Source organism: Ictidomys tridecemlineatus, chromosome 4, assembly GCF_052094955.1.
Source record: "Ictidomys tridecemlineatus isolate mIctTri1 chromosome 4, mIctTri1.hap1, whole genome shotgun sequence".
In the NCBI taxonomy this organism is placed as follows: Eukaryota; Metazoa; Chordata; class Mammalia; order Rodentia; family Sciuridae; genus Ictidomys; species Ictidomys tridecemlineatus.
In genome coordinates this window covers 18,817,441-18,839,158 of record NC_135480.1, presented here as the reverse complement: position 1 = coordinate 18,839,158, position 21,718 = coordinate 18,817,441, and the positions used below count along the sequence as shown (strand labels likewise).

At 43.1% G+C, this 21,718-nt stretch overlaps 1 protein-coding gene across 3 annotated transcripts in view; it reads left to right on the top strand.

Moving 5' to 3' along the window:
* Ptprj (protein tyrosine phosphatase receptor type J) overlaps positions 1-21,025 on the top strand; it is a 180,847-nt gene extending 159,822 nt beyond the window's left edge. For all 3 annotated transcript variants that reach the window (XM_078046007.1, XM_078046008.1, XM_078046009.1), the window contains 10 exons: positions 1,025-1,112; positions 2,992-3,033; positions 3,614-3,701; positions 5,054-5,144; positions 7,051-7,124; positions 7,227-7,361; positions 10,837-10,956; positions 14,179-14,339; positions 15,065-15,200; positions 17,290-21,025. In XM_078046007.1, the coding sequence (XP_077902133.1) occupies positions 1,025-1,112; positions 2,992-3,033; positions 3,614-3,701; positions 5,054-5,144; positions 7,051-7,124; positions 7,227-7,361; positions 10,837-10,956; positions 14,179-14,339; positions 15,065-15,200; positions 17,290-17,448 (1,094 nt within the window). In that variant the 3' untranslated portion in view covers positions 17,449-21,025. The remainder of the gene's footprint in view (positions 1-1,024; positions 1,113-2,991; positions 3,034-3,613; positions 3,702-5,053; positions 5,145-7,050; positions 7,125-7,226; positions 7,362-10,836; positions 10,957-14,178; positions 14,340-15,064; positions 15,201-17,289) is intronic.
* The last annotated feature ends 693 nt before the right edge of the window (positions 21,026-21,718 follow it).

Below are 21,718 nucleotides of genomic sequence, written 5' to 3'. Positions count from 1 at the left end.
AAAGACAGGAGTCCCGTCATCAATTCCGTCATCAATTCCGGTGTCCACCTCCTTTGGACCCCAGGGGGTGGGAGTGCCTGCCTCTCCCCTCTTAGAAGTGGAGATGTCACTTGTTCACTGGGCTCAGCTCAGCTTTCCCCATTCTGAGGTCCCGGCAGCCCTTGACCCTCACTCTCCCTTTTCGAAAAGCCAGCTGCATTTCCAATCTGCATAGATTATTTAGTCCTTTAATCTCAGAGTAGCTGGGCACGCTGTGTGACTTTTGGTGCATAGAATTCTCGAATATTTGCATCAGAAGGAATCATAGAAATTGCCTCATTCAATCTGTTTTAGAAACAAGGCTGTTAAGACCCCGAGATGGAAAGTCACTTCCCGAGGGTTACACAGCGGCTTAGAGGCCTGAAACTCTGGCCTTGGACTCCTTGTCAAGTGTTGCTATCCATCGTGGTAGAACTGAGTGGTATGGGAGCTTCAGGAACCTAAGGGAGGTACCTCCCCCACCTTCATGCCAGAGACAAATTGACTTGTCTGTTTTTTCTACTTGGGAGTTGTTGGGTAGAAAAAAGAATTCCCTAGGAGCAAAATCTGGGGAGTCCCCACTCCTCCCCAGTAAATGAGAGATCCACATCACCTTAGCATGGTGCCGTAAAGTGTTTTTTGCTCATACAGGGTGTTGGGCTCAAAAACCCTAAAGTGGTAGGATAATCAGTGATCTAGCCCAGTTCCCTAAATTTGTAGTTGAGGAACTAAGACCTGGAGATGAATTAGGCCTTTCTCACAACTGTCCAGGTAGTGGTGGAATAATGGGGATAAAGAGCCTAGCTTCCAAATGCCTGGACTAGTTTAAGGTCCAAAGATAGGTAACCATGCTCCATATGCGTGTGCACATACATGCACATGCGTGTACTCTGGCACTCTGACCATACCCCCCACCCTGTGCTATGAGGCCCCTGGCCAGTTCTCTGCTTGTTGGGGGTCCTGCAGGAACACCTTTCCAAGTGCCTCCCATTTGGACTTTGCCCAGGTGTCATCTGCGGAGCTGTGTTTGGATGTATCTTTGGTGCCCTGGTCATCGTGGCTGTGGGAGGCTTCATCTTCTGGAGGAAGAAAAGGTGACATTGTTTATGTTGATTGTAACACTCTACTCCGTAAGGGAGCTTTTTATCGTGGGAAATTTCAGACATCCCAGGGTTGGAAGGAGTCACTGGGAGAGCGCCCTGTTCCTTTCAGCCTGACTTGGCTGCTGCATTGGGCTGTTGGTGAACCCCGCGGCGTAGGATGCTGTGCTCCCTCAGAGTGTTCTAGTCCACAGGCAGTTCCACGGGGTAGTGGTCAGAGGTTTCCTTTTAGAGTCAGCCAGGTTCCAACCTAGGATCCCCCTCTCACCTGCTGTTGGGAACCTGAGCCTCAGCAGCCTCCTCTGTAGTGTGGGGATAACAATCGTGCCCAGCTCTGGAGGCTGCGGAGCCTTGGAAGGTGAAGTGCTTTGCACACTGTCTTATCCCTCGAGAGCTGGTATTTGACCTGTGTAAGCAGGTGTGGGTGGTTAAGTAGTGATGGAAAATAGCAGCCCTGTTTTAGGTGCCCCTAGTGTGCTTGGGTTTGTGCTTTCCATGAATTATTTCCTTCCCAAGGATCTGGAGAGGCAGATCTTGTGAGCCCCATTCCATGAATGCAGAGGTGCAGAACGTAACTTGAACGTGGTCTTTGCACTTTGTCGCCTACCCTCCTGCCTGATTGTGGGAAACCTGGGTGTTGGGGTTGATTTGCATCCAGGTGCCGTCAACCAGGGGATTTCCTCCCTGACCCAGGGTTTTTAATGTGACCTGTGTCTGGTTTCTGGTGCTGCTACCTTGCACTGTTGAGATGATGGCAGTGCTCACAGTTCTTAAATTTTGGGAAGGAAAGATCAGTGGCTGGGTGAAACAGCTTTATAGTGTTTTTGTTATAAAAATAGAGTAGGCCTAATCTGTGGTGGCTCATGCCTATAATCTCAGCGACTCAGGAGGCTGAGAGAGGAGGACCACAAGTTTGAGACCAGCCCCAGCAACTTAGTGTGACTCAGTTTCAAAAAATGACTTGGGGCTGTAGCCTAGTAGTAGAGTTTAATCCCCAGTACTGAAAAATAAAATGAATGCAAGGGGAAAAAAAAAACAGAAAAAAAAGAGAGAGAGAAAAAAGGAATCCATAATTGTAGAAACACACAAGACTGCTCTTAACTTTTTTTTTTTCTTACCATTTTGATGTGCTTACAAAGCTCACACATGGGTGGAGTCATATCCTACATGTTAGTGTCTGGCCTGCCACATCCACGTAAGACAGAGTGGACAGCTTCGCTTCATCATTATTTCAAGTGGCCACGGAATATTTAACTGTGTGGATGTGCCATCTATTTAACTGATTTATTGGATGTTTCTAATTTTTGGCCATAGTTACATATCCTTGGGCACACTCATGATTCTTTCTTGAGGTTAAATTCCAAACTGGGCAATTACTGGGTTAGTGGGTATGCATGTCTTCAATTTTGGTACATGTCTGCCAAATTGCCTTCCAGAAAGTGTATTTTAATCACCAGAATGGAGTTGAGCTGGCAATGGGGAAGAATGCGGGTGCCCACCAGCATGGCAGCTCTGGGTCTGACGTGATTTTCTGGTTTATCACGTTAACTTACCAGACAGGTCTTCACACAAATGGGAGTATGAACAAGTCTTGATTTTCAGTAAAGAAATGCCACTGATATGTATTTGCAAGGAAATTCCTGACAGTTTCTTGAGTAAGATTTCCACCTACTTTCCCAGAATATAAAAGAGAATAACTTTCCAGATTTGTAACCAGCTTTTGCTCTTGGGCTGTTGAGTTTGGTATTAGTGAGCAGGATTTAGTGTCTGATATGAACCCAGGCCCAGGGACAAGGCTTTAGTGCAGGTGTGAAAGGGGGAAATGCAGAATGAGCCTATTTTGTCTAATGGATCTCTTTTTCTTTCTAAACAGGAAAGATGCAAAGAACAATGACGTGTCCTTTTCTCAAATTAAGTAAGTTTCTATAGTTATCAGCTTTACTTTAGGACACCCAATCCCCCAATCTGCTCAGCGACAAAAGAATTCCTGATGGAACTTGCTGTCATTTTTCCTGATTGACAGAGTTGGCTATGATCATCTGCAAGTTCTTGCTGGCTGTTTTCTACAAGAAATCTGAAGCTAGCATCTTGCTTTGTTCTATTGTTTTATCAGTAAACACATACTTTGTGATTTTCTTCTTTAAAAAACTAAGTGAATTATTAGATTTAAGGGGAGAGATATGATCAGTTATAGAAGAGCGTTTGATTCCCTGATTCACAGTTCAGTGATTTATGAATAATATTATTCTAATCTCCAGCCCTCATCCTACCCTCCCCCCAACAAATTATGTTGTGTGTTTTGTTCTTTTGAGATGATTTTTACTTTCCAAATTAGCAAGTCTTTCTAATTGCTTACTTTTTTCTTTCCCCTTCTGTGATGAAGACCTAAAAAGTGAGTAACACCTTTTTTTAATGACTTACATTTTTCTACTTTTAGTATGAACTTCTGCAAATGTAAACACAATGCTAATAATTTGTTTTTTTGGTTTTCTTAGGTCCAAGTTAATCAGAGTGGAGAATTTTGAGGCTTACTTTAAGAAACAGCAAGCCGACTCCAACTGTGGCTTTGCAGAGGAATATGAGGTCCGTGGTTGCAAATGTTGTGTTTTCCATTGCTTTGTGTTTTCTCCTGAGTGTCTGGACAATCTTTGTGTTAAGGTGATGCTTTGTGTAAGAGGTGACTATGTCAGAGGGCTGAAACTTGTGCCTGTACCCTGGAGATCCCATTGTTGACCCTGAGAGCTCAGATGGACTGACTGTCACTTCTGGTAGATTATGTGTTTAATCTTGATATTTGGGGATTACGCAGAGGGGTAGAGAAACTAGGAATTCAAGTTAGAGGACTATTGAATAGAATAACTAGCACACTGTAGGAGCTGGAAAGAAAACCAGATGGGGCTTTGAGAGGTCTCCAAGTTTGACTTGGAGGATTATGTGCAGTTTCACTGCCAGTGTCTGACTTCCATCCCTGCCTTTGCCCCCCAGAGCAGCCCTGGAACTGCCCTGCTCAGAGCATCCCTGCACACTGGTCCTCCACATTTACACCCCCGAGACCCTGCTCGCCACCTGGCACAGCTCACAGTACACTCCCTTCTCCATGTCCCTTCCTCAGATCCCATTGGGGGAACATGAAGTCTCTGTCTGTCCTTGCAGTTCTCTGTCCTTTGCAGTGTCTGTCCTCAGACTGCCTTGTTCCACCTGTGGCACGTTGCTGTTTTCCACCTTCGGTGTTTGTTCAATTCTGTCTTGTCATGTTGGCGATTTCTGTCTACACCTCTCCCCTAGGTTGCAAGCCCTGAAAGGCAGGAATTGGCCCTTTTTTTTCTTCTTCTTTTAGCTGTGTGTTGGTTTTCTGGGCCTAAAGCCCACAGAAATGTATTTATGTAAACAAACGTATGCTCTACCACTGAGTCAAGCCCCCAGCCCTTTTTATTTTTCGAGGCAGAGTCTTGCTAAGTTGCTGAGTCTGGCCTCAAACTTGTAGTCCTCCTGCTTCAGCATCCTGTGTCACTGGGATTAGGCACAATTTAGCTCTAGGGGAAGGTCCTCGCTTCCCACCTGCAGCTTCTGGTGGCCCCGGTTGTTCCTTGGTTTTGTGGTAGCGTCACTGATCTCTACCTTCATCTTCTCGTGGCGTCTCTTTTGCCTGTGTGAGTCTCTCTTTGCCTCTTTTCCACTTACATCAATACACCCATATGAGATTAAGGACCACCCTGCTCTAGCGTGACCTCATTTTAATTTGATGACGTCAATAGTTATGGAGTTTTCCAGTTAGATGCCACTAATCATTGGTACTGGAAGTTGGATGTTCAGCATACCTTTGGGGGACACAGATAAATGATCACCTCTGCATTCCCCCTTGGTCCTGCCACACTCTGTGCTCAGTGTAATCATATGTGAAGACTGAATAATCAACTCATTCATTTTGTTTTCAGGATCTGAAGCTTGTTGGAATTAGTCTACCTAAATATGCGGCTGAGCTGGCAGAGAACAGAGGAAAGAATCGCTATAATAACGTTCTGCCCTGTAAGAGACTTCGCCCACACGCCCTTCCCTTCTTTCTTGCTGGCCGACACCTCTCTAACGGGGTCGGGGCATAGTGGCTCTAACTAATAGGCACATTCCAGAACTATTCAGTGGTCACCTATTGTATGTTCAATGCTACTCTCAGGGACATCTCATTTAATTGAGTGCTCATGATCACACTGTGAATTGAGTAGCAGAATAAACTGAATGTATAGAACTACTATGAGTAGATGCGGAAAACGCAGCACCTAGTGTAGGTGATTTGTTCAAGGTCACACAGGCAGGAAGGGCAAAACCAGGCTCTGGACCAGGCTGCAAGCCTCATTCAAGGAAAACCAGAGTTTGTGCTCTCAACCCCGCTGTCTGTCTCTCAGCCTGTTTATTTCAATTTGTAGAGTTCAGGGTGAAGGTGGGAAGATGCATAACAGGCCGGTTGCACTTGCTGCTCGTCCAGACACTCCTTTGATTGGCTAAGCACATTCCACAGCTAAATATGAGTTATGTGTGGGATCCTTCCTATTTTTAAGAATTACCCATGTTTGCCACACAACCAACAGGGAAAACAGCAAGTTGAGTTTAAAAGGAGAATCATTTATTACATCAGCTGTTAGATGAAAGTGGGTTGTGGTCTCTCTTTGGGGATGGGGGTTAGTTAGGGCCCAGAAGGAAGTGCAGGTGGATGGCAGCCATGTTCTGATTTAGCTGAAACTGACAGACTTGTGGGTAATTTGTACATCAGGCTATTTAGAGACATTGTCTTTTCAATTTGAAGCCATGTTTTCTCTTTCCTGGACAAAAACATGAATTTCTCAGTTTAGTCTCAGCATTTTTCTCTAGCTCTTGGGTTCTTTTTTCTTCATTTCCTCCCCTTACACTTGACAAGGAGTATTGACTCCATTTCTGAGAAAAATCTTTTTAGTCTGGGTTGGGGGGAGCTGCCCTAGCACTGCTTCTGAGGCCACCTCAGATTATCAGCCTGCTCTTGTGAACATCTGTGCAGAGTTTCGGATCTGGAGCGAGGGCTGGGAATTTGGTGTCTGGGTATGGTTTCTGTTGGAAGACTTTTGACTGAGACTCACACTGGTCACTGGGTTTAACATTGCTGTGTTATTTTGTCCCAGAGAAGGTGAGGTGGGTGTGGGCAGAGACAGGGCAGCCCCGGTGGTACCACTCAAGGCCTGTCCTGACTCTTGGAGTTCTAAGGTTATTTCACTGCTGGGGAATCAGGCAAATTTGTGTGTCATGCTTTTGAAAATGATAGTCATAGTTAGAAAACGTGAGTACTTTGACACTTCTATGCATAGTAGTCTTATACATTCAGTTTATTCTTGAACTTAGTATTTTTTATAACAACCTTTTTATATAAGGATAGAGGCAGGGTGGAAGAGGTTTACCTGGGCGTGTACCCTGTCGTGGTAGAACAGGCATTAACTTTGCATTGTTTGCTGCTCACCAGATACAAAGGCTCCCATGAGTCACTTCAACTCATAAGCCCCAGTTTCCTCTTCTGTAAAACAGGGTAAAAGCTTGTGGGGTGCTTTTGAGGAATGAAAAAAATTGCCCAGTACAATTCCTACTCTGCTCATGGCAGACACCTGCGGCCTCTTGCTTTGTCTGAGCAGGGAGACTGGTGTGGTTAGGAGCTGGGGCCTTGGTGTCCGGCTTCCTGGGTTCTAACCCTGTCTGTGCCATTTATGAGCCCTACTTGGGCGACCGTGTAACTCCTCCATGCCGCAGTCACACAGGATGACCGTGAGATTAAATGAGCTGATGTTGAGGATCCTAAGCTGCTCCTCTTCCAAGAGACACAGCCCAGATCTTGCACTCCTGTTCTCTTTCATGTCTGCAACTTCTCTAAAACGCTGGCTTCTAACGTGGACCTTGATTTCTCCTTTTATGGTTACAGATGATATTTCTCGAGTCAAACTTTCAGTCCAGACCCATTCCACTGATGACTACGTTAATGCCAACTACATGCCAGTAAGTCGGCAGATGGCTCATAGTCCTGGGTTGTTACGACAGAAATATCAGAGTGTTCCTTTCTGTTTTCTTGGACACTGAGTATGTGTTTCCTGTCTTTAGGGCTACCATTCCAAAAGAGAGTTTATTGCCACACAAGGACCTTTACCCAACACTTTGAAGGATTTTTGGCGCATGGTTTGGGAGAAAAATGTCTATGCCATTGTGATGTTGACCAAATGTGTTGAACAGGGAAGGGTAAGTCTTTAAAAATTTAAAAATCAAATGAAATTAATTAATGTTTTTTTTTAATTGTGGTGCAACTATGTCTTTAAAAAAAACCTTCCTCCTAAATATTACTATCTTTATTCTTAGAACTTTATTTTTCCTTTTATTCCTTAAAAAGTTTTTTCTCTTTTAAGCTTTTATTCATTTTTATTAGTGTTTTAATTATGCAGAATAATGGATTTGATTGTGGCATATTTGTACATGCAGATAACATTTTGATTATGTTCACTTTCCCATTAGCCTCTCTTCCTCCTCCTCCAGATTCCCTTCCTCTCCTCTAAAAGTCTCTCTGTTGATTTTCATGTTATATTTTTTTAATCTTGAAAAACATCTGATTTTTCATTATGTTCATTTGTATACAAATAGCAACATCCTCAATTCATTAAGTCACTGCTGCTGGAGTTAGTAAATAGCAAGAGTTGGGTTAGTGCTGTGGAAAATCTCCAGTGAGACTGTTTCAGTTAATTTTTTTTATCACTGTGACCCAAAGACCTGACAAGAACAACTTAGAGGAGAAAACATGTATCTTGGCTCATAGTTTCTTAGGTTCAGTCCATGGGCAGCTGACTCCACAGCTGTGGGCCTGAAGTGAGGCAGAACATCATGGCGCACGGGCGCAGCAGAGGGAAGCTGCTCAGAACGTGACAACCATCAAGCTGAGAGAGAGCTCTCAGGGACTGCTTATCAGGGACTAAAACATAAACCCCTATAAAGGCACATCCTGGTGACTTACTTCCTCCAGCCACACCTGACCTGCCCAAATTACTGCCCACTTAATCCATATCAGTGGATTAATCCACTGATTAGCTCACACCTCATAATCTAATCATTTCACCTCTGAGAATTCTGGCATTGTCTCACACAGGAGGAGCTGGTGGACACTGTATATCTAAACTATAACAGAGATGCATAGCTCTCTCCATAATCAGCTGTGTGCACCCTGTCAGTAAGTAGCAGGCTTCTTTATCTTTCAGCTTGGAGGTTTCACCAATTCGGTGATTTTCACACTTAGATTTTTATCAGTGAGGCCCCTCCTTGAAGCAAAATCTCAGTGTTATCCCCAGATAAGTCTCAGCAGCAGCTCTTCCTGATGTCCTGGAATCCTCCTATTGTTTCCATCAATGATAAGATTTCTTCTGGTAATAAGACTCTGTGTTTCCCTAAGTGGATATAAAGAAGATAGAAAAACGTGCTGAATTCAAAATTTTGGTGCCTGATGTTACTCCGTGAATTTTTGCTGTTGTTGCTGGGAATTGAACCCAGGATTTTGTACATGCCAAGCATGAGCCATACCACTGAGCTGCATTCTTGATTTAAAAAAAAATGTAGATTTTACTTCTTGAGGAATAGGAATGGATTCCTTAAGCTAGTGGTTCTCACACTGGATGTCCTTCAGAATCACCTGGAAGGTGGTTCTACCCCCAGTTTCTCATTGAGAACAGCATTTCTGGCAGTGGCCAGGTGATACAGATGCTGAAGTCCATGGTACATACTAAGTTGGTACCATCCTAGGTGATAGTGGGAACTCATCAGTTGTCATTTAAAAAAAAAATGTTCTTTTAAAAAAAGTTTTGGATGGTTACTCACTTTTCTTTTTTCTGGTTATTTTTGAAAGTAAAATTTCTGTCAATGTGTATAAATGCACACACACTATTATTTCATAATAGACATTATACTGAGGCTTTTAAAACCTCTTCTTTTTATCTTATGAGTGTATCTTAGGAATGTGGCTAAATTATTAAGTAGTTCTTTAAAACATAAAGTTACTAGATGTTTATCCAGCTTCAAGTGTGGGTAAGCTCCTGTGCTAGTGGAGGTCATGGAGCAGGAGGGATCACAAGGGTCGGCAGGTGATGGTGCTCGGCTTCCGGTTGCCTGTGATACGCAGGGCTGGGTTCTGCATTCCTTCTTGCATCAGGACAATAGGCTCTTAAGGGCATGAAAGAACCGTCATTTTATGAATGCAGATAAACTTTACAGTACTGCTGATCCCAGGACCTTGTCCGTGGAATATTATCATAACTGTTAGACAAGTGAAAATGAATAGTTAAATGTGTGGAGAACATGAAGATGAATTTAGATGGGCCATTCATCTTAGGTCAGGGTAGAAGTGGGTGTTACTGACTGGGTCAAAGGGAAAGGAAGCCAATGCATTTTCTGCATTAGAATTGCATTTTTTTTTTTGACATCAGAGATTAAACCCAGGGGTGCCACATGGGCCACATCCCCCTTTTAAACAATTTTTTATTTTATTATTTTTTAAAATTTTGAGACAGGGTCTCACTAAGTTGTTTACAGCCTAAGTTGCTGCCATATTTATTATGGTTTTCCTAGATCAACCCTGGGAGATATTATCATTACTTTATAGAGGGAGAAACTGAGGCTCAGAGAACCTTATAACTTGCTCACAAAGTAGCAACAGAATCCAGCTGATAAGAGGCTGAACTGGGAATCCAATCTGTATTAGAATGTATCCCAGTCTTGAGTTCTTTCTTGAAGCTTGGATCTTTAAAAAAAACAAGCAGAGATTCCCCAGCCAGAGTCATATCTCTGGAGGGGAAACCCAGGCATTTGTTTTTAAAAACAAAACAAACCTCTCTGATAAGTCAGATAATCAGTCAAGTTTGAAGCTACTAGCAAGTGAACACACCTTGGGAAGTTGTGTATTTGTGCGCTGGTGTGTAAGGTATTTGCCAAATGGGGATTCAGCTATTCTTGAAGAGCAGTTATTTCCTAGTTTTGATTTCTGTTTACATTTGCTCACCAACTTTATCAGAATCGAAGATCTCAGTGTGATTCAACTTGATCCCCTTTACTGCTGTGTGTATTTGGACTGCAAATGGGGTGTATCTACAAGTGCTGGGAATAGTTCTCATTTCTTTGGGCTGCTTGGGGTTATGGGCCAACCTGAGTTTAGTGCAGTGCTCTGTCGTGGAGTGGCTCCTCAAAAGGCCAAAAGGAACTGGATGGGGATTGTGTCCCAATGTCAAGAGATCGCAGGTGTTTGGCTCTAAATCAGAAATGCAGAAATGATGGGACCCGGTGGTGCACACCTGTGATCTCAGCTGTCTGGGAGGCTGAGGCAGGGGGAGCACAAGCTCTAGGTCAGTCTGGGAAACTTAGCAAGATACTCTCTCAAAATAAAAATTATAAAGGGCCAGGAATGTAGCTCAGTGGTAAAACTGGGGATGGCAGGGGAGAGAAAATGATGACCCAGTGTTGGCAGGTCTGATTTTTACAAAGTCTGAAAGCTCCCATTTTAAAGGAGTTGACAAGAATTATAAATTAAAAGCCAGAGAGGGTCAACCCAGAGCCCTGCTAAGGGACCAGTTCTGTCCCTCATGCTGGTTTCTGTTACCTGGTTTTCCTTGTGAGGCTTTAGTGATAGTAGTTGATGTGATCTGAGTCTTTTCATGAAAAGTGCAATTTTGCAATTTTATTTCAGACAAAATGTGAGGAGTACTGGCCCTCCAAGCAGGCCCAGGACTATGGGGACATAACTGTGGCAATGACATCAGAAATTGTTCTTCCGGAATGGACCATCAGAGATTTCACAGTGAAAAATGTAAGTAAGAGGTGAAAATAGATAGATCTTAAAAAGCTAGCAGTTTCTGATTTCGGGGTGTACGTTTAGATTGATGTTGACTGTTAGGTTATTTTTTTTTTTTTGAATCAGGAAAATGATTTTAGTTTTCTTTCTTTTTTCTTTATTTTGCAGAATAAAGGTATTCTTATATAAATACACTCAAAGGCAACTCCTTGTATTTATTTTCTGGAGAGAAATTTTGTGAATTTTTCCTGAATAAAATGAGTCTTAAGAGCATGACCCTGCATCAGTAGTTCTTTCCTCCCTCCTCCAGGTGATTTGTTCAGGGAGTTTTTGTCACACACTGAAGCCTTTTGGATTATTTGGTTGGGAATATGTCATCAGGGGTGCCAATTGCTGTTAGGAGTGGTTTATACCTTTATTTTATTTATTTGTTTTTATGTGGTGCTGAGGATCGAATCTAGTGCCTCACATGTGCTAGGCAAGTGCTCTACCACTGAGCCACAAGCCCAGCCCAGGAGTGGTTTATAAGGGTTATATTAATAGGATTTCAGGGCCTCTCTACTATGCACATTGCATCTTTTCCCCAAAAAGTTACAAACACAAATCCAATTAAATTGTGCAGGTGTTCTAGGACATCAAGTCTATATGTTCTTATTTTTATTTTTTAAACAGTGTTTGAAATAGAGGCCATGCCATGAAATGACACTGATACCTCCTGACAGCTGTGTAGATGGATTTAACTATTTGCAATTTATTCTCTTTTATCTTCTGGTTCCAAGTTTAAGTCTCTCCCCTAAAGAAATAGTAGGAAATACAGGAATAGGCTTTGTTAGTCATAAAGATGAGTCTGGGCATTATTTATAATGGATGAAAGATGGAAACCGTGCACATGCCCAGCCTTTGGAGAAAGGAGAAACTCTGACTTATCTAACTATATTGTTACTCACTTATTTGAAATGATACATATACATAGTATGTATACAGCTGGCCCTCTGATACCCAGGCTCTAGATCCATGGATTTGACCAACTTACCATCAAAAAATGTTTAGGAAAAAAAGTTGTATCTGCACTGAGTGCATAGACTTCTTTTTCCAGTTATTACTCCTTAAACAATACAGTGTAACAACCATTTACATAGTATTTATATTATAGTTTAGGTTTTATAAGTAAATTTAGAGATGACTTAAAGTACAGTCATGTGTTGTTTAATGACAGGGGTAGGTGCTGAGAAGTGTGTCATCCTGTGAACGACATGGAGTGTGCTTACACAAACCTGATGGTACAAACTACTGCACTCCTAGGTCATGCACACACAATATCTTCTAGATGGTCTGCTGTTGAAACTTTGTGCATGACCGTGTTCAGGAGGATGTGTGTAGGTCATGTGCAAATACTGTGTCATTTTATACTGTGTCGTTTTATTTAAGGGACTTGAGCATCCATGGATTTTCATATCTGTGGGGGTCCTGGAACCCCCAAGGTTGCTGAGGGATGACTGTCATCATGAGATGTTAGAACATAATGTGACTGAGACACTTGAGGAGATGAAATCTTATGAGTGTTATGAAAAGTGTGTGGAAGAAAAGCCGGGCAGCAGACCCAGTGGTGCCGACTCTTCTGGGAATTGGGGTGTTAAATTCTAGTTGACAAGGATTATCCTTGAAGGTTCTATAAGTCAGAGGTAAAGCACAGGATAATAAATATTAATTCTTCACTTATTGCTGTGTCTCAAAGATTCTAGGCTCAATTAATATTTTACTTCCTCCTTTGTTGTCAAAGCTGTTACCAGGCACTGGCTGGGCTGCCTAAACAATTAGGTTTAATAGTTGAAAAACCTTGCTTACTTCTGTATGCTTTGCCCATTTAAACTGAGTGGCTTATCTCTGGTTGCTTTTCCTGCTTGGAGTTTGCCATTGTGGAGGGGAACTGTGGGTCAAATTGCCCACATCATATAAAAAGATTGTTATGGCTGTCATTATTGTTTCATTAATTAAACTCCAGATTAATTCAGATTTCACTTTTTTTTCCCACTAAAGCTTTCTCTTATATTAGAATCCAATCCAGGTTACCAGATGGCATTTAGTAAAATATTATTCTTTTAATTTTATAAAATGCACGAATACATGTTCCTTTAAAAAAAATGAGAGCATTAATACAGCTAAGAGTTTTCCTTTTACCACCACCCCTAACCTGAGCCCCTCTGCAGAAATAACAGTGAGGACTATTTCCTTCCTTGATTTCTTTTTCTGTCCCTCTCTCTCCTCCTACTTTGCCTAGCTAGCCCCTTTCCTTGGATGAGGACTTTTGGTGAAACTTGGGGATGTTAAGTTTGTTTGTGATGAGGCTCCACCTCACTTTGCCCTTTCTTCCAACTGTTTTCAAAATTTTGATTAATGTGAAATCATTGATTTTTATAATAAATACAGAGTAAAACGTTAGCCTCAAAGGACAGCATTCATAAAAGAGACGGAGATGCCTGCGGTCCAGCTGTGAGTCCACTTGGTGAGGCCAAGGCTCAGTCATGGGCTGTAGCTGGGTCAGTTCTGATACTTGAAAGTACATGTTTGGTCAGAGGTAGAAAATCAGTAGGCATAATAACTAGTTTGTTGGAACAGGACCCAGTTTCTACTGTCTATTAGATGTTGAAATAGATTTTGGCAGTGGGCAGGGTGGGCAGGAACCTTTCTCAAAACCCTGCAATTGTAAATATTTGCTTGGCGCTTGCTAATTGCCTGCCATTCTCTTGGAGTCTCTGGAGGACCTTGATGAATTATGAGGTGTGGATCCTCATGGTTTTATTTGGGTAAACTACCTTTGGTTTTGTGGTCAGCGACGTCCCCAGGTGGGCTTAGGAAGGGGGTTTGTGAATCTCTCAGGAGGTGCAGGTTCAAAGATGTGAGTCCATTGTTGGCCAGCAACTGGAAAGGGAAGAAGAGATCGGAACGGGAGGAGGAGTAGATGTCTCGGCTGGCTCTGAGGTGAATGTCGGGGAAGCCACTCACTTTCCTCTGACTCTCCCTTTCCTCGTGCGCACGTTATGAGGATTTGATGAGGATAAAGGATGTGGAAGGTCCACAGCAGGCGTTGGTACTCTGTGAAGTTCTTCTCTGGTTGTGCCCACTCCTGCTGCAGTGCCTGTTGTCTGTCCCAGGCATGCAGTGAGCAAGCTCTGCTCTCCTTTGCGACATTGTCAAACAGTTCTTGTCTCTGAACCTGACCCCTTTGTTGTCTTGTAGATCCAGACCAGTGAGAGTCACCCGCTGCGACAGTTCCATTTCACCTCTTGGCCAGACCACGGCGTACCCGACACCACGGACCTGCTCATCAACTTCCGATACCTTGTTCGTGACTACATGAAGCAGAGTCCTCCTGAGTCACCCGTTCTGGTGCATTGCAGGTATGCAGATGGCACTAAATGTGTGACAATTCCACATGCGATTTATGAGCAGTTCACGAAAACAGCATAAAGGATTGCAGTAGTCATTTACAAATTCAAGAAAGATCTGAATTGATTCCCTAAGCTCCAAGGTGCTTGAATAGTGGTTGGCCAACTGTAGCCTGTGGACCAATTGTGATCAGTCACCTGTTTTACAAATAAAATGGAACACAGCCAGCCCATTTGTTCACACATCTTTTATAGTTGCCTTCATGCACAGTGCTATTACGGCCTGCAAAGCTGAACGTATTTGCTATTTGGCCCTTGCAGAAAGAGTGTGCCCACTCCTACTCTGGAACAATAAGAAGTGAACTTTAAAGCTAAAGGAATTAATTTGGGGCTGAAGAAAGGAGGAGGGGCTTTGTTGCTCTGTGGGGGAAATAAATAGATGAAAGGTCCTCTCCTAGGTTAGGGTGGCCACTAGAGTGGGATGAGTGGAGACTCTGTGACAAGGTGTTTTATTTAAGACTTTTAACTCAAAAGTGAGTTTGGGACTTAGGCCTTAGGCTCGAGCTAGTGCATCCTGACTTGCTGCCATTTCAGTTGAGCCAAGGTTGGCTGATCCTGGCCATGGCTTTCCAACAGTGCTAGTGGAGAAGAACAAGAAATGAGAACAAATGGGGGCATTTTTGGAAGTCCACAGTTGAGGCAAACCACAGTGATGGGCTTCTGTCCCTTTCTTTCAGTGCTGGGGTTGGAAGGACGGGCACTTTCATTGCTATCGACCGTCTCATCTATCAGATAGAGAACGAGAACACTGTGGACGTGTATGGTATCGTGTATGACCTTCGGATGCACAGGCCTCTCATGGTGCAGACAGAGGTGAGGCCAGGATCCGTGACGGGCACTCTGCCCTGCCCATCTGTTTCTCAAGGTGGCACGGGGTCACATGCTTGCATTAGAATATTTCACCTTTCCAGGTCTTCTAGCTCTTGGCTCTGGAGTAACACTGAATTTCGTTGCAAATCCTAAACTGAGTTGGAATTAAATGACCTGATACAAGTGACGTAGTGGCACTGATCCCAGTCGTGGAACTACCTGGATAGTGTCAGGATCCTTCACCGTGCTGCCTCTGACTTATCAAATAATCTTTTCACGTCTCCAAACTTTGGTGTCTGGGTTTTAGTAAAACTGATCCTTCCACTTTTTTTTTTTTTTCTAAGAAGATCTGACATCTTTAAAGTAAGCTGACCAAACAGATGTCTTAAGCAGGAAAGCTAGGAAATAGCATGATTCTGCTTAAGCATTAATGCAGCACTTAGTCCCCACCCATCCTCGTAGCCGTTAAAGAACATTAGTTGTCAAGAGATACAGAGGTGACGGCCAGTGGGAAAAATGAACGTTGACTGTGTACCATGGAACGTGTGCAGGACTGTTAGATTTGTTTTCCCCGAAATGTTCCCGATCGACAGTGTTTTCAAGGCATGTTCTCGTCACAGTACAGTGGGGACTAGCCTTCCTCTAAGGGATGGATGTGCCTTGACCAAGATGAGAGCAGAATATTAATTTTGTATCCGGCTGTTGCCCTATACCAATTTAGAACCCTCTGAATATGCACTGTGTTTTTGAGTCTAGCAGGGAATGTTCTGGAGGCCCAGGTACATTGTGTGCTTCAAGGTGAACTGTGCCATTGAATGAAAAGAGGAACATTTATCTCCTGTATTTGAGTTTCATTTTTCTGCTATAATTGTATAGAGTCATCTATCTCTCAGTCTCTGTGTTCTTTTAAGAAATACAGAAGTCTTGTGCCTGTGGATTTTTTTCTTTTCTTTTTTTTTATGTTCTGAAAATAGTACTTAGTCATTAAAAAATTTAGCAATATAGGACTTTGTAGAGTATATTTTTCCTTTTTCCCTTTTCTTCCCCAAGCTTGCTTCCTGGAGGCTGTCAATGGGTCTAGTTTGGAATATGTCTTTTATAGGCCACTTTATGTTCCTCAGTATATATACAGCCTCACTCACTCACTCAAAAGGAGTAGAGTATTTTGAAAAAAATGGATCCTGTTTTCTTCATAAGGCTTCCTCATTTTTTTTTTCCTTACAGGATTATGGTTATCTTTCTGTGTTGGCATACACCTCTTTTTATTTTTGGTACTGGGGATTGAATCCAGAGGTGCTTAACCATTGAGCTACACCCCTAGCCCCTTTTAATTTTTTGAGACAGGGTCTTTAAGTTGCTTAGGGCCTCTCCAAGTTACCAAGGCTGGCCTCGAATTTTTGATCCTCCTGCTGTAGCCTCACAAGCCACTGGGATTATAAGCATGTACTACAGTGCCTGGCCTCCTCTTCTTCCTCCTCTTCCTCCTCCTCCTCCTCTGATATATTTTTAGTTGTAGATAAGCACAATATTTTTATTTATATATTTATTTTTGTGTGAGAAAGAACCAGTGCATCACACATGCTAGGCAAGCGCTCTACCACTGAGCCACAACCTAGTCCTTTCTCTCTCTCTCTCTCTTTCATTTTTCCCCCATGGCTACCTGCAGATCCTGATGTAGTTCTCACTGCTTTTCACCTCATCACTCCTTTATCCCATCTTCTATCTTGAGAATTATGATTTACTTCTGCTGCGCAGCTTCCCGAGCCCAGGAAATCTTGCTGGGCTTGTTATTTTTTTGAACATCTGTGCATTATCTCCTCCACATCCTCCCCTTCCCCAGGATTCCGATATGTGTCCATGGGGAGGGCAGGGGGGAATGTGCCTCTCTGGTTGAGAATCACTGATGCAGAAATCTTGCTGTCTGGGCTTTCAGATTTTACCAGAATGTTGTGAACCTCTTAAAACCTGCTCGCTGCTTGCCATTGGGTGGGGTGGAGTTTGGGTGGTTGGTGACAGGGATGATGTATTGGAAAGTAGTTTGGGTGCTAATCTTGGGACCTGTGCTCATTGGCTCTCTCCTTTTCTCTCTCAGGACCAGTATGTTTTCCTCAATCAGTGTGTTTTGGATATTATCAGATCCCAGAAAGACTCCAAAGTCAATCTCATCTACCAGAATATGACTGCAATGACAATCTATGAAAACCTCGAGCCAGTGAGCATGTTTGGAAAAACAAATGGTTACATCGCCTAATTCCAAAGCAGATCCTTTTTGAAGTTAACCAGACCGACGCACCCACAGCAGAGGAAAACGCCCCGATGTTGACATGTCTTCATACGTCTCTTATCTCAATTCTGTGTTCTGTTCTGTTAGAACTACTCTGGAGGGTGTGAAGCTGCGCATGTCAAACGTGGCAGATGAGAAGCTGGGGCTTTCAGGGGCTGTGGATGGGGGTGAGCAAATCAACTGCATTCCTGTTACCAATGGGATGAGTTCACTTTTTTATTTTCTTTGAGAATTGTGGAAAATCAGGAAAAGTGAGCTACGATTTTTTTTTTCTTTTTCAAAACAGGTTTCTTTTTCTTTCTTTTCTTTTCTTTCTTTCTTTTTTTTTTTTAAAAGAGACTATTTTATATGATTCACATGCTAAAGCCAGGATTGTGTTGGGTTGAATATATTTTAAGTATCAGAGGTCTATTTTTACCTACTGTATCTTGGAATCTAGCTGATGGAAAATACATAATTGTGGGTGATAATTGTGTAGGGAGGGGGATGCGGTGCCTCTTCCGCATAAGTTTTCTATTTGAACATGTGCCTTTTCTGAATTATGCTTCCACAGGCAAAACTCAGTAGATATCTCTATTTTTGTATCGAATCTCATAATTGGAGTATGTGGAATATTTAAACAATAGTTTAGCATCCGAGGTTCGCCTTCTCGCTCACATTCCTCTTCTCACCCAACTCGAGGAGGCCTCTCTTTGCTCCCTCCCTCCCCCCACGGACATCTGTGCTCCATTTCTTTCTTGCTTTTATTTTATTTTTTTCCCTCCCAGTTTTCTCCAAAGACTTCTGTTGGCAACATTTTCAGCCCATTGGTTGGGTGAGAATGGAAACTAAAATATCACAGTGAGAGTTTCTGCGGGTGGGGATGGGAGAAGCAGAGGAATCCTACGGTGACATAAATCCTTTCCTTGTCCCTGTCTCAACCCTTCTCTCATTTCTGTCTTTGGTAAGAAGGATTATTTAAAGGTGCAATATGTGACTTAGTGATTCATGATGCTCTGGGTTTTTAGTAATGTTTTACTCAGGTTGGCATTTTGTGTGTGTCTGTATGTCTGTATGTGTGTGTGTGTGTGTGTGTGTGTGTGTGTGTGTGTGTGTTTTAAAGTGTGGCAATCTGTGAACACTTCGGTGTGAATTCAGTGTCAGATGAATCCCCCTCCCCCAAAGTCCACTGGCTTTAGTCCCTATCTGCAGTGACACATATCGGTATCTACTGTACATATAAATACTAAACTCTTAAAACAGTCATTCCTATGAATTGAGGTGTACAAAGTCTGATTTGTATCAAAGATGTAATTATTATTTTTAAAACCTCTTTTCACTATACTGCTGCTGTAATTACTTTGATTTTTAATGTAGATTAATTTTTTTTTTTTTGGCTTCAGGTGTGTATTCACCAAGAATTTCAGAATTTATGTGGGTTTACTTTATGGGTACATCATCTGTAAACTTCTCAAGGCATTAACATGAAAGGATTTGTTTCTTTTATATTGTGGCTCAGGTTATATTTTGAAGAAGTTTCGAGTTTGTTTTCCAATAGGCAATGAAGTATACAAGGTCTTATGAAGGAATCACCGAGTCCTTGGAGTCCTGTGGCCGTGTCCCACAGTAACACATCCTGCTGCACACTCAGGACCATGTGTCCTGTTGAGAATGGGAGCGGGGACTTCTCTGCCTCCCTGGTCACTGTGGGCCCGAGGGATCCTGCCACCCGATGCTGCCATGTTCCTCACCTCACTGGCACTTTGAGAAGCGACTGGACATGTTATTGGGTATTTTAGGGTGATATAGGATGAACCTCAATGTACTGAAAGCCCTCGATGTGGTTCAGAGGTTTCATGCTGTATGTCTTTTGTCCCCCTTTCCCTGTGAGGTACTGAAAGGATTAAAAGGAGAGGTCATGGTGGTGTCATGATTTGGGGAGAGTTTGCTTCTCAAATGGAAATTGCACTTTTTGCTGAATCCTTTGCATTCTTAGGTAGTAAGCAGTCCATTCAGTATCAGGCTTTCAAGCATGAGGTGGACAGGCCAGGTTGGGCCCTCCTAACTCCATGTCACAGAGGGCTGTGGCTCTGTAGGTGGGGACCAGGAAAGCCACACCGTCCCTGGGTTTGGGGTGGAGCTGGTTCTGGGTCTGTTGCTCCGGCACCTTCACACTGATCTGCCCCCAACTCATGCAGGCTGCGGAGAGTCCCAGGCACCATTCAGAGCTCCCTGTCCCAATAGCCACTCTCTGGGCCACACCTTTCCCACTCATGGTGGGGGCCTGAAGTATCAAATCCCACTGTAGTTTCTAAGCCTTGCTCTGTCTGCACTGCTGCCACGGAAAAACCAGAGGAAAGACTTGCCCCTAAAAATGTCCTTTAGAATATCAGAGTCCCTCAAAAGATTAAGTCAACATAATTGTAAACATCTTGTGTAAAAATTGCAAAGCACAGAGACCCTCCTTCCCCTGCCTGACGTGAGCTTGGGAAATAGTTGGGCAACAGCCCCAGCAAGCCACTCTCCGACGTCACCCCGATCCTAGGAGGAAGGCTTGAGGTGGAGAGGTCTGGAATTCCAAATGGGTAGGTCACACGAAGGTCATGATGATGCTCTGCAGCCTGGGAAGGATTGGGGACCAGCCACTGGGGGTGGCCAGTGTATTTATAGCACTGTCATTGGAAAGGGAAGATGAATGTGTAAATAGTAAGGACAGGCTGAGAGCGGGTCTGATATAAGACCACGGTGCCCTGAGCTTCTGTCCCAAGCCCTCCCAGGAACAATGAACTAGAATTTGGAGAGTCCATTGGGACCGTGGGGATGGTTTGTGCTCCCTGCTCAGTATTTGACAGTTGCACATAGAAAAGCAGCCAGTGTGATCCGCTGTCCATGAAAGGGCTACAGATTGGTGACCAGCTGGTTTGGGGGGCTTGGGCCATTAATATCTTCTCCCAAAAGCAAAAACATTTTGCCTCCAAAGTTGAATCTAGTAACGACTGGCACCAGTGGGAAGTGACATTTGGTGTCTGTTCCCCATGGCCGCATTGTGACCTCCAACCAGACTTGGACATAATTGACTCCACTGGATTTGTACTTGGCGAAGTCAGAGGCTCTCGGGCGTGGGGGTGGGGTGGGGTCAACTATGCAGCTGATTCATATTTGTATTTCATGTGGGATGAAAAAGCTTGATTTTTATTTTATTTTATTTTATTTTTTTTGAAATGCTTGATTGCGCTTGATGAGCTAAAACAAAGTCTTGGTGACTGATGTTGATTTGCCTCAAAAGTCCAAGTTTCTGAGTTTTCAGACTACTGTGTAGCAGTTGTGTGTTTAACATACTGTAGCTTTTTCTCCCTTGGGGGCACATATGAATAGGACATGTTGATGTGGACTCTAAACTGTAATTTTCTTGTAACTATTTTGGAATGATGCATATTTCTAATGTTTGTTATACTTGTACAGAGTATTGCTGTTGGTTGCTTTTTTTTTTTTAAGGAAAAAAATGGCCTGAAAAAATTTTTTTAAAGACTTACAAATACCAAATATACAAAATGTCAACACATTATGCCTTTGTTTTTTTCTTTTATTTCCCCCTCTCTCTTTACTTCATGTTCACACTATTTACCAAGCAGTTTATTGGCTTATATTTGCCTGGGGTAGGCTTAAAAAAAACAACAACATAAAACAAATAAACAACCCCCTCCCACCAAAAACATGATTCCCTTTGGGATTTTCCACACAGAGTTAGTTTTCTAAGGCTGCCATTACAAATACCACAGACTGCATAGTTTAAGTAACAAGAATTTATTTTCTCACAATTCTGGAGGCTAAAGGTCAGAGGTCGAGATGTCAGCAGGCCTCTTTCCTTGGCTGGCTTCTCCCTGTGTCCTGACATGGTTGTCCCTCTGTGCACGTCTCTGTTTAATCTCTTTTAAGGACTCCAGTCACACTGGATTGGGGCCCATCTTACCTCATTTTACTTGAATTCCCTCTTTAAAGATCCCATCTCCAAATGCAGTCACCCTCTGAGGTCCTGGAGGTTAGGCCTCCAATATATGAATTTTAAGGGGACACAGTTCAGCCCATAACACATGCCGGGTGATTTAGTGAAGATGAGGCTCAGATGACATGGCTGTGGGTTCTCAGAGGTTCAGATGCATGGATCGCAGATGGGCAGGTACCTGCTTGGTGGAGGCATGCCGGCCTTGGGCAAGTCCCCGGGATTTTTATTTCTTGACTTTTATTTTGAGACAGAGTC